The following is a 19,260-nucleotide window of genomic DNA, read 5'->3' on the forward strand; positions in this document are numbered from 1 at the left end:
GATTCTCTATTTCTTCTTGATTCAGTTTTGGGAGGTTGTATGAGTCTAACAATTTATCCATTTTTTCTAGGTTATCCAATTTGTTGGCATATAGTTTTTCATAGTATTCTCTTATAATCCTTTGTATTTCTGTGGTGTCCATTGTAATTTCTCCTCTTCCAGTTTTAATTTTATTTGTTTGAGCCTTCTCTCTTTTTTTCTTAGTGAGTCTGGCTAAGGGTTTGTCAATTTTGCTTATCTTCTCAAAGAACCAGCTTAGTGTCGTTGATCCTTTCTATTGACACAATCAATCATCTCTCTAGTTTATCTATTTCTGCTCTAATTTTTTTTATTTCCCTCCTCCTGCTGACTTTGGTCTTTGCTTGTTCTTCTTTTTCTAGTTCTGTTAGGTGTAGTTTAAGATTACTAGTTTGAGATTTTTCTTGTGTGTTGAGATAGGCCTGTATTGTTATAAATTTCCCTCTTAGTACCACTTTTGCTGCATCCCGTAAGAGTTGGTATGTTGTTTTTTCATTTTGAATTGGTGAGAGCATTTTCTATTAAGTTCCTATTGAGATAATTGGTGACTATTGTAGCTAAGCATTAATTAACATACAAATTCAGTTGGAAAAACCACAGTGCTGAGTTCCAGATCAGAACTTTATTTTGTTTTTCTTTATAGGTACATTTCTGTTAGCATCATTGAAACTGACCACATAACGTATTACGTTTTGCTCAGTGCTAGATGTTCTTACAAGAATCCCTTGGGATTAAAAACAAAAATCACTTAAGGGAGGCTTTAAAACATTTTAAATTTATTTATCTCCATTTAGATAATTCACACACTAATTGACCTGTTCTATTAATTGAATTTTATTCATACTAGAAACAATTTTTAGTTTTTCTATTTTTTCTTTTTTTTAAAAAAATTTTCAAGAAATGGTTGGATTGAATATTGTCTGAGTCATAGAATAATTTTTGCAATTTAAGAAGCAAAGGCTTCTTGTCAGAGGTGGATATGTTGCATTTTAGTTTTATACAGTCAATTGTGAATATCATGCCCAATAATTTTCATATATTCAAGATAAAATTTTTATTTTTATTTGTTCAGACATTTGTTTCAAAAGTATATACTCTTGTTACCAAGCTATACTGTACTGACTAGTTAGATGGTGCTTGGGCCACAGGTGATAATATATTTTGTTATGGCTTCCAACAACACTGAAGTGATTGCTCTAATCAGACAGAGTTTAGAGGCAATGGACCTCCCAGTTATAAGGATCTGTAATTTTGTTAAAGTTTAATGCATTTAGCAGAGCAGCCATACATGGGAAATCTCTCATGCTTTTAGCTGAACATTCTGTGTGTGTGTCTATGTGTGTGTATGTGCAAGCTTGGGTCAGGGAGGAGCAAATCTTTTCTGAGTAATATTGGGAAGAACGCTGTAGATAAAGATTCAAAAATTAAATTGTTTTTTAGAAATTGACAAGCTGATTCTAAAATTCATAGGAAATGCAAAGGACCCAGAATAGCCAAAGCAACTTTAAAAAATCACAACAAAGTTGGAGAACGAGCACCACCTAATTTCAAGACTTATTAGAAATCTACAATAGTCAGGATAGTGTGGCATTGACTTAAAGATAGACAAATAGGACAATGCAACAGAGCAGAGTTCAAAATTGGACCTACGGTTATATAGACAACTGATTTGTCATAAAGGTGCAAAGGCAATTCAGTAGAGAAAGTGTAGTATTTTCGGCAAATGGTATTGGAAAAATTGAATATTAATATGTAAAAAATGAACTTCTATCCATACTTTTCACCATATATGGAAGTTAAGTTGGCTCTCTTTCCAGCTGATAATTACTTTCAGGAATTTGTTGTGAAGACATTTGAAGAGTTTACCAAATACTCTAAGATCTTGTTAAAATATTTAGATGGAATAGTGTTGCTGACAACTTGTGTGTAAAAGCACATACTCATAGAGAAGGTTTTTTCGGTCAAGCAGTTAATATATTATAATGTATCCAGAAATGTATATTGTAGCTCTGATATTTTCTTTGAGAATATTTTTTTAGTTACATATTTATATACTTAGAGTTCTGCTATGATTACCACTTAAATCTCATTTATAAACTTAATTCCTTGTGTATAAGATTCTATGGGGAAATAATATTTTCATTTTTATAAATCTTAGGCTTTCTGTTGCATTTTTTTGTATTGAAATCTAATTACTTGAATTTTCCTGATGAAGTCTAGTCATTTCACTTTTAATTACTCTACAGATTTTTACTTGGCAAATCATCTTATCTTTTATCTTACTAAAACAAGAAATGACATTGAGTCATTTGTCGTTTCTGAATTTGTACATTCAATTATTCTTAAATAATATTGTAATAACTCACTTATTCAGAAACTTTTTTAATATTTTTAATTTCTAAACTTAGCTGATTATCAGGAAGAAGCAAAAAGATCGTTGGGTAGCCAAAATCAATATTACAAAGTCTGTGTCTAAAGTTCATGCGTGGCAGGGTCATGGCCTTACTCTGGGCCTCTGCAGTTATTTTAGACTCAGAATATCCATACTGGGTTGTTGATTGGACTTCTCAGTGTAGAGTAAAATACAAAGCTACAAGTTAGAATGGGAATATGGCTTAAAAATAGCTGCAGTGCTAACAGCAAGAGTGATAACTGAAAACTTGATGGCAAGGGAAGAGACAAAAAGAAAAAGCATAAAAAAAGATAAAATAATTTTTAAGTAAACAAAGTAATCTATAGCAAAACTCATTGAAATAACAAGAAATATTTAACTTATATGTAGAACACTGTTTAAGGATACAGGAAACTGTATAACACATACTCAATTTCTATAAATTCCAATAGGCATTTCTCAGTCCTTACATTGCCCTTTCAACAGCTTTTAACACTATTGATTACTCTCTCCTTCTGGAAACATACTCTATTGTTTTGGCTCCTGTGAGGCCAAATACCCGTGGTTTTCCTGCTGTCTCTTTGGCCACTCTTCCTGTCTCTTTTGCTGGTACCTTATCTTCTACCTGGTCTTTAAAATTTGTGCCTACTTTACAAGGCTCCTTTCTGTGTCATTTCATGTTCTCCCTTAGACGATCGCTTCTACATCATGCCTTCAGTTACAACTTATGTACCTGTAACTTTCACATTTATAGTTCCTGGGCCAAACTCCAGACCCACATTTCCAGCTGACCGCTTGAAACTCTACTAGGGTATTTCAAAGATATCAAACTCAATATGTCGAAAGCCATGTTTATGATTGTTTTCTTCTCCATACCCAGAAACCTCAAGTGTCCTCCAGTGTTTATGTGTTGATTCATTCACTCACTTACTCTTTATTTATTCATTAATTCAACCCCTATGTCTTGAGTGCCTAATAGATGCAATTCACTTTTAGGCACTGAGCCTACAGCAGATTCTCTTCTCATGGACCTTGCATTCCCATGGGTGAAGACAGGCAATAAAAAACGAACAAGAAAAACCTCAGATGGTGATTATGTGCACTGAGGAAAATAAATTGGATAATGTGATGGAGTGCGACTAAGAGCTGCTTCTTTACTTTGCTTGGTCAAGGAAGCCTCTCTAAAGAGTTGGTATTTTGGATGAGAAGTAAATGACAGGAAGGATCCACGCATGCCGAGATCTGGGTGAAGGGCATTCCAGAGGAGGAGCAGCATGTAGAGGCCCTGAGGTGGGGATGGACTTGCTGTGCCAAAAGAGCAGAAAGCAGGCTGTTGTGATTTGAGCTAAAGTGATCTGAGCACAGAGGGTGGTGATAGTGTTAGAGGTAGACGTAGACAGAGGTCAGACTGTCTAGGACTTTGCAGGCCAGGCGAGGAATTCGGATTTTTCTGAATGCACTGGAAAACCAATAAAAGGTTTTAAAAAGGGGAGAGCCGATATGTGACTCATGTTTTAGAAAGATCTTTCAGCTGCCAGGTAGAGAATGGATTCAATGGAGCAACAGTGGAATCAAGAATGGATGTTAGGATGCTTTTATGGTAATCCAGGTAATAGGTGGTACCAGCTTCGAAGTGGGACGGCTGCGGTGGAGGCAGTGAGAAGATGTTTGGGAGAGAGCTGAGGCAAAGAAGGAATGCGAAGGCAGCTGTGGTTTTTGGTTTGAGCACCAGATTCAATGGTAGTATCAATAATTGAGATGTGGCAGACTGGGAGGAGGAGTAGATATGGATAACGGGAGGGGAGGGCAATGGGAAGTTAGAAGTTTGGTTGTGGGCATGCTAATTTTCTGTTATCTATTAGACATCCACGTGAAAATGCCAATGAAGCATTAGAATTAGATATAAAGAAGCCTGGAGTTCCGGGGACTGCTTGAAACATGAATATGGGGATATACATATATAGATATATATATATTTCTATATAAACTATATATATTTAAGGCCAATAGATTGGATGAGATCACCCGGAGAGAGGAGAGAGATGACAAAGAGAAGAAGGGCTGCAAGGAAGTCTAGCAGTACCCCAGTACTGAAAAGTGAAGAAGAGACAGGAAGGAACAGTGAGCAAAGCACATGGACAAGGAGCGATCAGTGAGAAGGAGAAAAACCAGGGAGGTTGAAATAATGGGAGTCAGTCGAAGAGAATGTTTCAAGGAAGAGGAGAAGAATCATGTCAGATGCTGCTGAGACTTAGAATAATTATCCACTTTGCAATTTTTGGACAACTGCGTGACATGCTTCTTATTTGGTTTCAGTATTTGGAATATAGTTTATCTCTTGATTGTGTTTTACATGGAAACTGTGAGTGTGAAATAGAGTTGATTTTTGTTATACTTCAGATTCTTCTGGAGAAAATGTGGAACTAAATCGAGCTAAGTAGGAATTACAGCTGCTGATTCTCTGATTGTTGTTTGCGGTACTTGTGATAGACTATTCCATACAAATTTCCCATCGCAGGGGAGGGTGGTGGGTTTCTGTCAAATGCTGGCCTTGGTCTCATGTGCCAGCACTACTCTAGTTATCTGGGACCACTTAATCCTTGCATATAGGCTCAGCCTCACCCAGGCTTTAGAACCAGCCCAGCTCTTAGGCAGGAAAACTGTAAAGGCCATCGTTGAGCAGTAAGTATCAAGGCAGCATTGATATTAATCTCTCTTGACTCTGAAGTCTACATATGTGGCTTTGGCTTCGTATCACATGAAAACAGCAAAGGCTCTACCTTCCATTCTACCACTGAGTTCACGTCTGGCTGGTACCTGGTACTGTCTGGCTCACTTGGGTCTGGAGTTCTGTATGGATCTACTCTGCCTAAACCCTCGTCTCTGCATCTGGTCTCTGATACCTGCCTGGCTCTCCCCTTTCATCTGCTATGAACTCTTGGCCCCTCTTCTTTCCACCCCACCCCATTGTTCTTAACCCTCCTGCTGAGACCTCTACCTTTCACCCACTGCTGGACTCTCTTAAGTTCATTGTTTGCTTCTTTAGACTTTCCCTGTTTACCTGAGCAATGCCGTTGAGTTCTGCTTCACATCTAGGTCTGCATAATTCAGGTCTAACTCACCCTGTTGCTTAACCAACTACAGTTCTAGGATCTTGCCTTCAGTTTGGAATCACTTGAAGGCTTGATGGAAGCTTTTTTTTTTTTTTTCTCCCAAAACTGGCTTTGCTCAATGGTATGCAAAGTGGACTGCTTTAAAGAAGAAGGAAGAAATCTACAAGATGTTCTTTACTCTAAATATGACAGGCATTAGGGAAACACAAAGGCCTCTGCCTTTGAGGAAATACGTTTTTAAATGTAGTCATACATAGATGCTGTCTACAGCCAGTGAATTCAGCTCATTGCATTGAAAACTGTTGCCTGTTTATGTGACCCATGTACCCTATTTTCATTGAGGCCTTGTGCTCAGAAAACATTGCTGTTAACATTTCAGAAATAAGACTCCAGCTAAAGTATTGAGGGCCCCACTTAGAATAAAGATTGACAAGAGATTATATGCGTGTGCTCCATAATTATTCCTTTCTACTTAACCTTGATTAATCGAAACATATGCGTGTTTTTCCCCATGGAAGGGGCATATTGGAAATATTTAAATTCTTATGGTCATGCTGTGCTTTTCACAGATGATTGGAACGCTGCCCAGGCATAAACCATCTCATCCTTCCCCCACACAATTTGTCAGTTGTTTACTCTAGCATAATTTTTTTTCATGACCAGGAGAAATGACAGTCCTGAAATGTTTTACAAGAAAATAAAAATAAAGTAGAATGATAGCTCTGATTTTTTAATACCCTCTTTTCCCCCCCAAATTATTCAATATAAAAAAATGCGTCTGAACCTTTGCTTTAAATGTAGGCTATCTTTAACATTGAGGAAACAGGAAAGATTTTTCAAACTGCAAGTCTCGTTTTGTGAAACTGAAAACATGCTATGAATTTCAGCAAGACAGGTTATACTGACACACTGCAGAATTTCTTGGATGCATTATCAGGGTTTCAGTGCTTATATGCACATAGCCTTCATCCGTTATATGAGCTTATGGCTAAGAGGTTTAATCACTGTCTGTTCAGATTGACCCTGGGCTGAAGCCTGAGATTGTTTGAGAAAGAGATCATTTCATGTCCCCAACCACCAAACATTTAGAATGGAAGGAACACTGAGAACATGCCAAGAGAGCTTGTGCCCCTAGATACTGTACCTTTCTGTGAGAAAGAATGTATCTCAGAACCATAAGATGAGATTTGTTAGACCTTCAGACATATCAGTTTACCATAGTAAAGCCTCAGAAGACACACATTTACCTGCTCTTAAAAAGTCTTGCTATTGATCAGCTAGTACAACCTGTTCCATAGTGTTTGGCTTAGGCGTTAGAATTTCCTTCATCCCCAAACTCATGTGAACACTCTTTTTCAGAGTAGAGTGTAGTAGGCAATGCCTTACTCTTGTGATAGTCTTTTGCAAGACTTTTGTCCATAATGGTATTTTTGGACAGCAGGGAGGCAAAGCTGTGATCTTTTTTTTTTTTTTTAAGATTTTATTATTTCCTTTTTCTCCCCAAAGCCCCCCGGTACATAGTTGTATATTCTTCGTTGTGGGTTCTTCTAGTTGTGGCATGTGGGACGCTGCCTCAGCGTGGCCTGATGAGCAGTGCCATGTCCGCGCCCAGGATTCGAACCAACGAAACACTGGGCCGCCTGCAGCGGAGCGCGCGAACTTAACCACTCGGCCACGGGGCCAGCCCCAAAGCTGTGATCTTTTTAACTTGTCATTGCTAATAAAGGTTTATTTAGGAATTGTGTGGTGAGATAAGCTGATTGATGATCCTGCTCAATAGCAACTGTAGTCAATTGTTCAAAACCACACCTGCTACCTCTGCTGTCCACCTATTTATGGTGTGCTCGCTGCGGGGCAGGGATCCTCTAACAGGACTGGCTAACCTTGTTGCTTGTGAGACTCACCTTATTGGCCGTATAATCCAGTGGCTATGAATTGTAGTTATGGTTGCCATGTTTTGTTGCTGTTTTTAAAGATTGGCACCTGAGCTAACATCTGTTGCCAATCTTCCTTTTTTTTTCCCCTTCTTCTCCCCAAAGCCCCCCAGCACATAGTTGTATATTCTTGTTGTGAGTGCCTCTGGTTGTGCCATGTGGGATGCTCAGCATGGCTTGATGAGCGGTGCCATGTCTGCGCCCAGGATCCGAACCAGTGAAACCCTGGGCTGCCGAAGTGGAGCACGAACTTAACTACTCGGCCACCGGGCTGGCCCCGCCATGTTTTTCTAATAAGAAAGGAGGATGTGTGGTCTGACAATTATCAGAGACAAGCAGACACAGATCTATGAGTCTCTGGAGCTGGTAGAGGATGGATTACAGATAGGCCCCTTCTGACAACTTAGATTAGGTTTTGCCTGAATTTTCCATCCTGTAGGATGAATGATTTCCCAGGAGGCTCTTTGGGACCCATAAAAAAAAAAGGATTTTGTGGTTCCTGCCTCTTTAGGTTTGGGAACCAATTCTACTGTTGTGGGGGAGGTGTGTTCCCCTCACCAATAAACAATCCTTGGACACCAGGTTGGTGTCCTACAATTCAACTCAATTCTGAACTATCTACCCTAAGATAGCATCAAATTCCACAGGTTGCTCAGTCCTACAAGTCTGTCCCTGCTCCACCCCGCCCCCCCCCCCCCCCCCGCCCCCCCCCCCCCCCCCCCCCCCCGACTCCAGACGCCAGTCTCAAGCCCAGGCTGTTACTTGTGCTTCTGACCAACTGGCTATAAATCCAAGGTTCCCATGACCTCCTCCTTGGGTTCAATTAATTTGCTAGAGCAGCTCACAGAATGCAGAGAAAGATTTTACTTACTATATTATTGATTTATTATAGAAGGATACAACTCAGGAACAGTTGGATGGAAGTGATGCATAGGGCAAAGTAGGTGGGAAGGGGCTTGGAGCTTCCATACCCTCTCCTGGAGTGCCGCTCTGCCAGCACCTCCACGTGTTCACCAACCCAGAAGCTCTCCCAACCCAGTCCTTCTGGGTTTTTATGGAGGCTTCATTACTTAGGCTTACTTAATTGATTAAATCCTTGGCCATTGGTGATGGAACTTAATCTCCTGCCCTCTCCCCTCCCTGGAGGTGGGGGGGTGGGACTGAAAGTTCCAACCCTCTAATCACAGGAGTGGTTCTCCTGGCAATCAGCCCCCATCCTTAGTTGCTCTCCGGAAGTCACCTCATTAACATAACAAAAGACGCCTTATCGCTTTCATCACTTAGGAAATTCCAAGGCTTTTAGGAGCTCTGTGCCAGAAATAGGGACAAAGATCAAATATGTATTTCTTGTTATAAATCACAATATCACACTGCCCTGTTAGTTCTTTGATTTGCTGGGCAGGTTTGAATCCTTTGATGGATGTAGATTAGACCTAAGTTGACATCTCTGCTATGGTTACTCTTATGTCACTCATTTAGGATGACTTTATGGGTATGTGTGTGTGTGTGTGTCTGTGTGTGTGTGTTATGGAACCAAGTTCATTTGCCCACCACACAATTATGCCAATCACTGAGATGACGAGTTTGCAAAGAGAAAGGATTTAATCACAGGCATCCAAGTGAGGAGGCAGGAGACTCAATCTCAGATCTGCCTCCCTGAAAATGGGGACTCAGGGATATTTATGGGGTAGGGAGCAAGGAAGTCTGAAGTGTGGGAACAGATGATTGAAGGTAAGGAGAAGTGAGGGAACTGATAATCTGTGCAAGCATAGTGCAGGTTCATGGATCTTCGTAGGATGCATGCTCACAAAATGGCGGCATTCCCATGATCCAAGGGTGGAGCTTTTAGCTCCCTGATGTCAAAGAGTCATTAATTGGTCATCCTCGCAGGCCCAGTTGATGAGTTGGTGGTCTCAACTGGCCTGAACTGGACAAGGAGTCCACTCTCAATTCCTGAAAAACTTGAGCACCTCGCCTGTTACCGTGGTGACCCAGGTGACAGAGATGTTATCTATAGGGTGGGCTTCAGTAATGCATTATCCGACTACTTTTGTATACACACAACTAATTAAGTATAGTTAAAACAAGTTCGCCTCTGGTTTCATGTGTACGTGTGTGTGTGTGTGTGTGTGCATGATGTATTTTGTGGTAGAAACAATAGTATTTGTAGGATTTAGCCAGTGAGAATATATACAGAAATGTTTTTTAAAGACATAAAATGGCTTTAGATAAATATGATAAATCTCCACTCTCACCTGATGAATATCATGTCTTCCCACCACCGTTAGTTCCACCCGTTTGTCTCGTCTCAATACTCATTATCCTGTTTCCTTCCTTTTCCTGTGGATGAACTGGCATATTCCTTTCTAACGCCTCCTATCCTCCCTTCCTTAAGACTTCAGCACTCGGCCCTTCTCCCTTCTGCATCAGCACAATTCCCTTAAGCTGGATTAATACCCTCAGCCTATGAATATGCTGTTCGTTTGCCTGTCTTTATAAAACCTTCCCTTGACTTCACACCCCCTCCACCTGCCCTTTCACTTCTTTCCTCTCCTTTACAACAAAACTCCTTGGAAGAATTGTCTGTAACCAGTCTCCACTTCGTGTCGTCTCGTTCTCTCTTAAATCTATGCCAATCAGGCTATCACCCTAGTCCACTGTGACAGCTCCTGAAGGATCTCTTGTCAACCTCCTGAAGGATCCTCAAGTTGCCCAATTCTATGATAGAATCCATTCTTAGTTCTCATCTCACCTGACATGTTGGCAGTATTTGATGGCGAGGAAGGTCTTTTTCCTCCATGAAATGCCCTCTTTACTATGCTTTGGGCCACCTCCTCCTCTCTCTCTTGGTTTTTCTCCTGTTTTGTCGACCACTTCTGCTCACTCTCCATCTCCTGATCTCTAAACATGGGAAAACCCAGGGCCCAGTGCTCTGACCTCTTCCCTGTCTAACTTTCTCACTTAGTGATCTCATCCACATGCCTGACTTTAATGAATTCCAAATATATATCTCTAGTTTAGACTTCTCCCTAGATGAAATGCTCTCATGTATCCAGACCCAAAGGCATTTTTGTGCTAATTAGAAAAAGCTGCCATTTTCCTCAAGCACTTGACTGCCATCTTCTGGAAAATTTTCAGAATAAATATATGCCTATCAGATGACTAAGAACGTGAATGGTATCTCTTGTGGCTGTGTAATCCTCAACCAATAGCAGCAGTTCTGTTTCTCCACTTGGGTGGCATGTAGTGGGCATCACAAGCTTAACAGGTTCCAAACTGAGCTGATTCCCAACCCCCATCACCCCCACCTCTTCCTTTCAGTCTTTTCTATTTCAGAATTCTTCCCTTCGCTGAGGTCAAACTCCTTGAAGTTCTTCGTGACTCCTTTCTTTCTCCCATACCCCACCTTTAATCCATCAGCAAATTCAGTTGGTTTTTCCTTCAAAGTGCATTAGAATTTAACCGCTTCTCACCATTCCCACTGCTGCTACCCTGGTCCAAGCCCCATGATCTCTCACCTTTGTGATTCCAATAGCCAGCTTCCTCTCTTGCTCCTCATTATCTGTTCTCAACCTCAACCCAGCAGCCACAGATATTTGTTTAAAACCTAGGTCACATCATGTTTCCCTTCTACCCAAAACCCTTCCTGAGGTCTACCATTCACTCAGAGTAAAACTCAAAGTCCTAAAAATGGCCCACAGCCGCTACACAGTCCAGGTCTGGACCATAGCCCTGACCTCATTGCTGTCTCTCTCCTCAGTGTGCTTGTGCTCTAAGCTTGTTGGCCTCCTTGCTCTTGGTCCAATATGCCAAGCATGCTCCAGACACTCTGCCAGGATGCCCTTATATGAAGCATGACGTGCTCCCTCCCTTTCTTGAGTTTTCACTCAAATCTCACTTTATCATATCAGAGAAGCCTTCCTCAACCAAAGCATCTAGCAAAGCAACCCCCCTTCCCCAGCCTTTACTATCCCCCTCCTGTTCCATTTTCCCCATAACACTTCATTGTCTGACACACGCGCATTGTGTACTGTTTCATGTCACTAGAATGTAAGCTTCATAAGCCTAGAGACTTATTTCTCTCCCCTCTGCTATATTCCTGATTTCTAAAACAGTGCCTGGCAAGTAGTAGGAGCTCAATAAATGTTAGTTGAATAAATAAATTAAGAAAGGCGTCCCTAAATCTCTGTGGGACCCAATCCTTAAAAAGACACACAGGTTTGAGATGGTCCTGTACATTCTAATCTCTCAATTCCAAGGTAAAAGCATTTTCAGGAGTCTAAGAATAAATTTAAATCTAATTTGAAAATTGCATCTGTTTTACAACCTTCTGGAAGGGCATTAGTTTCCTACAGAGAAAGCTAGTAGGCGCCATCTAGTGGCAAGAAGAGACTTCCACATTTGTGTTTCTTGAATTATTGATTGGTATCGTAATTGAAAACATAGTCCCTGATCCAGAAGCTTATCGATTCTATGAAAGCAATAATTATAATAGCCATAAGTCCTCAAGTGTGCATTTGCCACAGAATACATAGAATTTAAAAAGTACAGTTCCATTTATTCCATTATTTATGACTCATTTTTACTTATTAATTTTTGTTTGTTTTCTGGGTTCTAACATCTTTTGTTCATCTTTATTTTTCTTATTGTTTTATCCTCTACTTATCTTTAAATTCTTACATTCTCATGGTCCTGGCCTATCCATTGAGTGGGTAAATAAAGTAAAGACTATATCTTCTGAGAATTTATATTCTAATAAAAAGAGCGCCTATGAGGGTAAACATGTGAAAGAACATGCCCAAATGATGCAATGATCTCTTGAGGCCAGACTTCTGAAGGCTATTGAAGCTTTATTGTTGGATATACTCACACCATTGAGGGATGAGATTTCGAGAGTCTTAGCTTGCCATTTTTTCAGAAGGTAGCACATATTATTATATAGAGAAACTAAGAAAAATATTCATGTCCATGCACGTTGACAGGAAAGACAGAGGTTAAATAAAGGCTCTGACTGTCAGTCAAACTTTCGAAAAGTTAGGTCTTTACAGTTCTTTGGTAAATTAAAGCAGATTCTCGTTGGTCCACTTTAGGAGCCCATGACCTTCCCAGTCCTGAGTAACTGAGGTGGGGCTGGGTAATCTGTGTCTGCCACCAGGAGGCCTGAGCACTGACCAGACTAGCCAGAGAAGGCCATGAGAGAAGCCCAGGGTGGAGATGGACTCTGCTGCCACTGCTCAGATTAGTCTCAGCCTTTTCATGCAGAAGAAGGCTTTGAGTAGCTCCAGAGGGCAAAAGTTGGACCAAAGGAATATGATAAGAAAGCAGATTACATACCAACATTAAGAAACATTTTTCAATAAGTTTTTTCCAAAGAGATCAAAGCCTCAGCTCCCTGTCAGTGGGTTGTCCAAGCAAAGGCTGGATGATGACCTGCCAGGGATTTGTTGAAGCTGTTAAGATTCTCTGATTCCCTGATAAACCTTGCTTTCTCTCTGTGCACCCTGAACCCCTCGTGACTCTTCAGTACTCAGTTCATACCCCGCCTCCTTTTTTGGGCACTACAGCCTGAAGCCATCTTTCCTCTCTCTACCTTTCCTATCACTTTAAGCACAGATCAACACTTATTTTATGCTGCCTGTGGTAACTTTTTGTCTCTGTGATATGATCTTTTGCTCTCCAAGCTAATGCTAAGCCACTTGGAGACGGGCGACCACATCTTATAGTTGTCTTCCTATTGGCCTTCCCATAGTGGGTGACGGTTAAATGTTTATGGTGGGGAATGGTAGAAAGACTACCAGTAATTGTCTTAGCTGATGCTGGGGCCCAAGATGCTTAGCCTTAGTGTAAGTTCAGTGGGGCAGTTCTTCAGCTAGTTATTAGAGAAACTAAAATGTTTGTTAAGACTTCTTCCCTTGTTAAAATTATAATAATTTTTTTTAGATCTGATAGTATCAGCTTCCTTTCTGAGTTGTGTTGTTTATCATATTCGTGATATTTCTGGAAGCAGGTATAGAAATTGATAGTACAACAGCTGGTAAGATGTTATTGAAACTTAAAAATAATTTTCCATTATTATGTGGTTATTTTAGAGTGTTTTCTTCTGCTTATAGTGTTGTTTTGTTTTTAGATTACAGGTAAATATTTTCTCTGCTATAATACTCTATATCTTCTTTTTCTTGAGAAAATATCTTTTTAATTAGACAAGTTGGTGTGGTGTTTTGAATAGCATATTTTTAAGCTAAAATATTCCATAATATTATTTCTTTTCAAAGAATTCAGCAAACTTTATTTCTAAATCTTCTTGCCTTTTGAAATGATATTTATATAACAATATTCCCTCATAATAAAGTGGTGATATTGAAAAAGGACGTGCTAATAAGATTAGTAGGTAGTCTCTGTGTGCCCTAGATCTGATTTCTTTGACAATTGGATGCTGTTGTTTGTTGCTTTATCATTTGGAAGGCCAAAACTCTCTTTAAATTATTTAATAGGTTAAATGGTTTAAGGATTACTTATAGTACTTAATTGCTTGTCTGAAAATTAGCAAATTTAGCACCCTTAGCATTTGTACTATGTTTAATATTTCTAAAGTGTTAGCTGTGCTTCTTAGTAACTGCCGTGTTTTCTCATTCTGATGGCTAAAGAAACAATGTTGGATACTTTGACTTGTAATTAAAGAAACATTGTTTCCTTGTAATTGCAAAAATACATGAATTTTAAGTTGTATTAATTTTCTTTTGTAGAATATGCTGAATTTCTACATTGCAAAGGAAAAAAATTTACAGATTTTGATGAAGTTCGCCATGAGATTGAAGCAGAAACAGATCGAGTGACTGGAATGAATAAAGGCATTTCCTCCATACCCATTAATTTAAGAGTCTATTCCCCACATGGTAAGTAAAATAACAGAATTCATTTTGTCCTCAAAAATTTTTACTACATTAATTAACATACGTTGTTTGTATAGAGGATGGTTTATTCTCTCAAAAAGCACCAGGTTTCCAGGATAGTGTTTGGATACTGCCGTAAATGGTATAGTGCAAAGAGCTCATAGATTTATTTATGGGGAGGCAGTGGGAGTTGACTTTATTTATTTTTATTTTGAGGAAGATTAGCCCTGAGCTAACATCTGCCGCCACGCCTCCTCTTTTTGCTGTGGATGACTGGCCCTGAGCTAACATCCATGCCCATCTTCCTCTACGTTATATGTGGGATGCCTGCTAAGCATGGCTTGATAAGTAGTGCATAAGTCCATGCCCAGGATCCAAACCAGCGAACGGCAGGCAGCCAAAGCTGAGCATGAGAGCTTAACCACTATGCCACCAGGCCAGCCCTGGGAGATGACTTTTAAGAAGATCAGAATTGCGTTGTCATTTAAAAAATTTCCTTTATGTTTATTTTAAACTTTTAGAATTCCAAAGAGGTATGCATAAAAGCTTCCATTTTTAGCATCTTCTGTTTTTGCAAAAATCTTGGAGGTACATGGTGCTATAGTTGAGTTTTCCCCTGTTGGATTTTCTTGCAGCCCTATGTATTCCTATTTATTCTCTTCCTGAGGAATCAACTGTGATGTTTTTCCCCCAGACTATCAGCAGAAACTTATTAATTAGATAACTGGTTCATGGTGTGTGATATGGAATGGCCTCTATTCTGCCTAAATTTTTAGTGGGGCAGATTTTCATCACCGATCCTCTACCCAGCTCAGTTGCTTTTAAAACACAGCATCAATGACATAAGCTCAAATCTGACTTCCCAAGAGGACTTGGCACCAACACTGTTGTGTGCAGAGAGAAGGATAGCCAGGTTGGGCTGGAGTCACTGACTCAGGAGTAGTTTCCGGCTTTCTGGGATGGTGCTCCGTGAGTCTGGCTGTTTCACCTACACAGTAACCTAATGGCACTATGAATGGCTAACAGGTTTCCAATAGGCCAAGTGGCTAACCCCTTGTAAATAACATATGATGCTTTTGAAGGGCAGGACTACTCTTACCCTGAGAAGTTTTACACCGTTTAAAGGCAATGTGCAAGACTGGCAGACAGCATATGTACTTATTGTTCAGTGTTTAATTATAACCCCCAGTTATGGATATGACAGCTCTCTGAGAAACCAGTTAGGCATGCAAATCAGTACCTTTCAAATTATGTCAAGATGATCATTTGGCATAGCACAAGCATATCATAAAAATAGAGAAAACTTGCAGCCATTTTGTATTCTATGCTTTTTATTCTACACATGAGCTGGAGTTATTCAGATGTACAATATGTACAGCTGAGCTTGTTTTATTTCCCCTACAGTGACAGATGATTCTGCATTGTCGATATCTTTAACATGGAGGGTGTATGTAAGGCTCTTTTTTTTCCCTCTCCCCACAGTGTTAAATCTAACCCTTATTGACCTACCTGGAATTACGAAAGTGCCTGTGGGAGATCAGCCTCCAGATATTGAGTATCAGATCAGAGAAATGATTATGCAATTCATCACACGGGAGAACTGTCTGATTCTAGCTGTGACCCCAGCCAACACTGATCTTGCAAACTCAGATGCACTGAAGCTAGCTAAGGAAGTCGATCCTCAAGGTAAGTGTGTGAAAGGGAATTCGTTTAAAATGTCAAGAGTTTGGGGATATTTCAAGGTAACACAAATTCTCATAACTTGATTTCATTATTAATTAAATTAGCCATTATTAATATTGTTAGATCTTTTGTATTTAAGATGCTGAAAGAAAAATAACTGGGGAATATAGCCTGAACCTATATAAATAAATGTAAGATTAACTGAGATCCAAGAAAATAGACATTTCTAATCCTCACGAACTACTTATTTTAAAAAGCCAATAGAACAAACTTCTGGTACAGAATTCAGATAATCTCCTTAGTTATTATAAGAGTTACCTGAATATACTCCCAATAAAAAGTCTTTCTGTTTTTTGTTTGTTTTGTGAAGTTCTTTTAATGCATGTAAGATATTATTTAGCTTACAATTATTTGACATAAATACGCGTTATAAAAGCAGAGATTTATCTGTTGTTGGCATTTCAGAATCCAAAAGTCTCTTATTTATGCTGATGTTTTGTTTTTTCTTTCTCTGAGCCAAGTAATAATGTTTCTCTTGAGAGACCCCAGTGATTAGCCTTCGTGTGTGCGTGAAAGTAATTACGGAAGGGCGTTCAGTGATGTGTCCTTTCAATGTGGAGATGTGTGTCCTCCAACTCTGGGAATTCTCCTTTTTTATAATTAATTGCCGCCATGTTCTCTGTCCTCTTTATCTGGAATTATCATTAGTGTGTTAGAACTCCTGGATTAATCCTTGTTTTTTTTTAGTCTTCCTCTTTTATCATGTGTGTCTCTTTGTTCTACTTTTTGCAAGGTTTACTCAACTTTATCTTTAGCTCCTCTGATTAATTTTTCTTTTCTGGTGTGATTTAAAAAGTCCCAACAGCATTTTCTTATTTTGTGAATGTTATTTTTATTTTTTTAAATACCATTGTACTCTTGGTTTCTCAAGTGTAGTATCTTCCCGAAAGATTTTAATGAGAAGCTTTGAGGTTTTGCTTTTGTAATCTACAGTGTCTCTGAGTCCATTTTTTTCTGGTTGTTTATTTTGGTCATTGTCTTTGATGTCAGAGACCTTTTTCAGATGATTGGTGATCTTTTTCTGCCCATTGGGACATAAGAGTAGAACACTAAAAAGCTGGTGGAAGCTCTGTGTGTGTGTGAATGGGGTTCATTGGCTAATGGGCTTTACGGTAGGGTCGTTGGGCTGGGACCTGGCCTTTTTATAGGAGGCCTCCTCAGTTGCTATTAGATTCTATGAATATTTTCTCTTGAGCTAGTCTGGTATAAGCCTGATGTCCAGAGGTCTCAGAGCCAAGAGGAAGAATTGAGTTGGTCGGGGGAGGTGGGGTGGTTCTCACTCTTCAGCACGTGGACTTTTCATTAATCCCTCTGTTTTCATAGCGGCATTCTTGAAGGTCTCCTGGAGTGCAAAGTCCCTCTGGCTCATCCTCTTCTGAAAGTAAATCTTCAATATTCTGCTGAGGTTACAGAGGAGTAACTCTGGTTGTGCAAGATGGGAAAAAGGTCTGGAGATCTAACAGCATCCCATATAAATTTTCAGCCAATTCTTTTATTTTCGGCTCCTCTTACCCACTGGCCTTGATGCCTTCCATTCTTGAACCTTTCTGGAGTTCTGCAATAGTCATTGGTTTGCTTTTTTTTGGCTTCCTTCAACATCCCTGAGATTGGGGCTTAGAACAAAGCAGGTAGACGCTCCGGATGGCTACCTGGGGACCATCACCAGGACTCCTTCTCCAGTATTAGAGCCAGATTATGGATTGGGGCCAGAGTCTAATTGTAAGAATGATGCTGGAACACCACTGTCTCAGCAGCCTTCTTGTCCCACAGGAGACAAAGCCATGGTTATCTGATTGAAAGAGAGCACGCCCATCAGTGGATTTTAGTGAGTGCAGCACCGTCACATTCCTCAGAAGTCCACACTTAGTCCTGATGAAGCTTCATGGAGGAGTGCAGATGCTATCCCCAGTGTCTGATCGCTCTTTGGTCAATCCTTGGTTCTGCCTCCTTGGAGTTGGTTTTTTTCTCAGACAGATTCTCCTCACAGGGGCAAGATGGCTGCAGTTGCTTCTGCCTTATGTCCTCACAACTTCAAATATAGTAGAAGAAAAGCCAATGGAGAACCTTTTATTTGTATAAACTCTGAATTTTATAAGAAATATAAACTAAAAGAAAATTGGCCAACGAGTATATCCTGTGAAGTATCTGCAGTTACTTCCTGAGATTGATTTAACATATTCATGCTATATTTTACTCCCCTTGTGTAGACAGGGAATATTAATGGGCAGTGACTACATTTCGTTCCTCAGACTCCTCGAAAGCAGATTCATTTATAACCCAATGCAGTAACTCTACGTGATGGCCGATCATCAGGTGGGAGCAATTAACGTTGGTGGAGAGAATCACCAGTTTCCCAGAAAGGAATCAGTCTTTGCCATCTCACTGCCAGTATTTACATGAGTTGTTATAGTACAAGTGAAATACAGCATTAGCTGTCACTCATGCATCTGTAATTGTATGCCACAAATCTATATCCAGAAAGTTAAGTGAGAATATATTTCATGAACTTACCCTAAATGAACCTCATCTCTTCTGGATCATTAGAACTCCTGCTTTGTCAAAGATAGGACCTCATTACCCCAATTTTTCATGTCTTGCATATGGTAGTCCTGAGAACAGATTTTTGAAAGTTTTGCAGATAATTGGCAGGTAATTTTGTAGGTATTTGATAATTTTTCAGAAACAGAGAAAACATTCCATGGCACTGTGTGCCGCTTCTTTGTCTGCTGATTTCTGCATGGTGATTGCTAAGGACAGCTTCATTGCCTGAAGGCTCTCAATAAGTATGATTCTTGGGTTAGTTACTGAAAGTTCCTTGCTAACCTCAAGGTTTATTATTTGTTTTCGCATCCCAGTTGCAATTCTGAAACTCCTGAATAGTGTCATAGTTGAGAAACCTGAGAACTATCGGAAGGATTTGCATGGCGATCAAGTCTCCACCAAAGACCCACTTTGGTATGTTGTTTTCCTGGGGCTTTGGCTGGTTCCGGACTGAAGCTCCAAAGGACGAGGGTGAATTCTTGCCCAAACTAATAGGGTTCACATTGTGTGTTTTCATTGGTGGTAAAAGAATTAAAATAGAAAAAAGAAGAAGCTGTAGAACCCAATACGACTCCAGTTTGGAACATGGTATATAGAGATACGACGTATTGGGGTTAACGAATAGATAC

At 39.8% G+C, this 19,260-nt stretch overlaps 1 protein-coding gene across 31 annotated transcripts in view; it reads left to right on the forward strand.

The window, feature by feature from the left end:
- DNM3 (dynamin 3) overlaps window positions 1-19,260 on the forward strand; it is a 567,669-nt gene that overhangs the window by 169,892 nt on the left and 378,517 nt on the right. For all 31 annotated transcript variants that reach the window (XR_011438995.1, XR_011438997.1, XR_011438996.1 and 28 more), the window contains exons 3-4: window positions 14,201-14,350; window positions 15,830-16,033. Coding sequence is in view for 26 of the 31 variants with exons in the window: in XM_070267670.1 (XP_070123771.1) it covers window positions 14,201-14,350; window positions 15,830-16,033 (354 nt within the window). In the remaining 5 variants the exon portion in view is untranslated. The remainder of the gene's footprint in view (window positions 1-14,200; window positions 14,351-15,829; window positions 16,034-19,260) is intronic.

The sequence above is a fragment of the Equus caballus genome, chromosome 5, assembly GCF_041296265.1.
Source record: "Equus caballus isolate H_3958 breed thoroughbred chromosome 5, TB-T2T, whole genome shotgun sequence".
Taxonomy (NCBI): domain Eukaryota; kingdom Metazoa; phylum Chordata; class Mammalia; order Perissodactyla; family Equidae; genus Equus; species Equus caballus.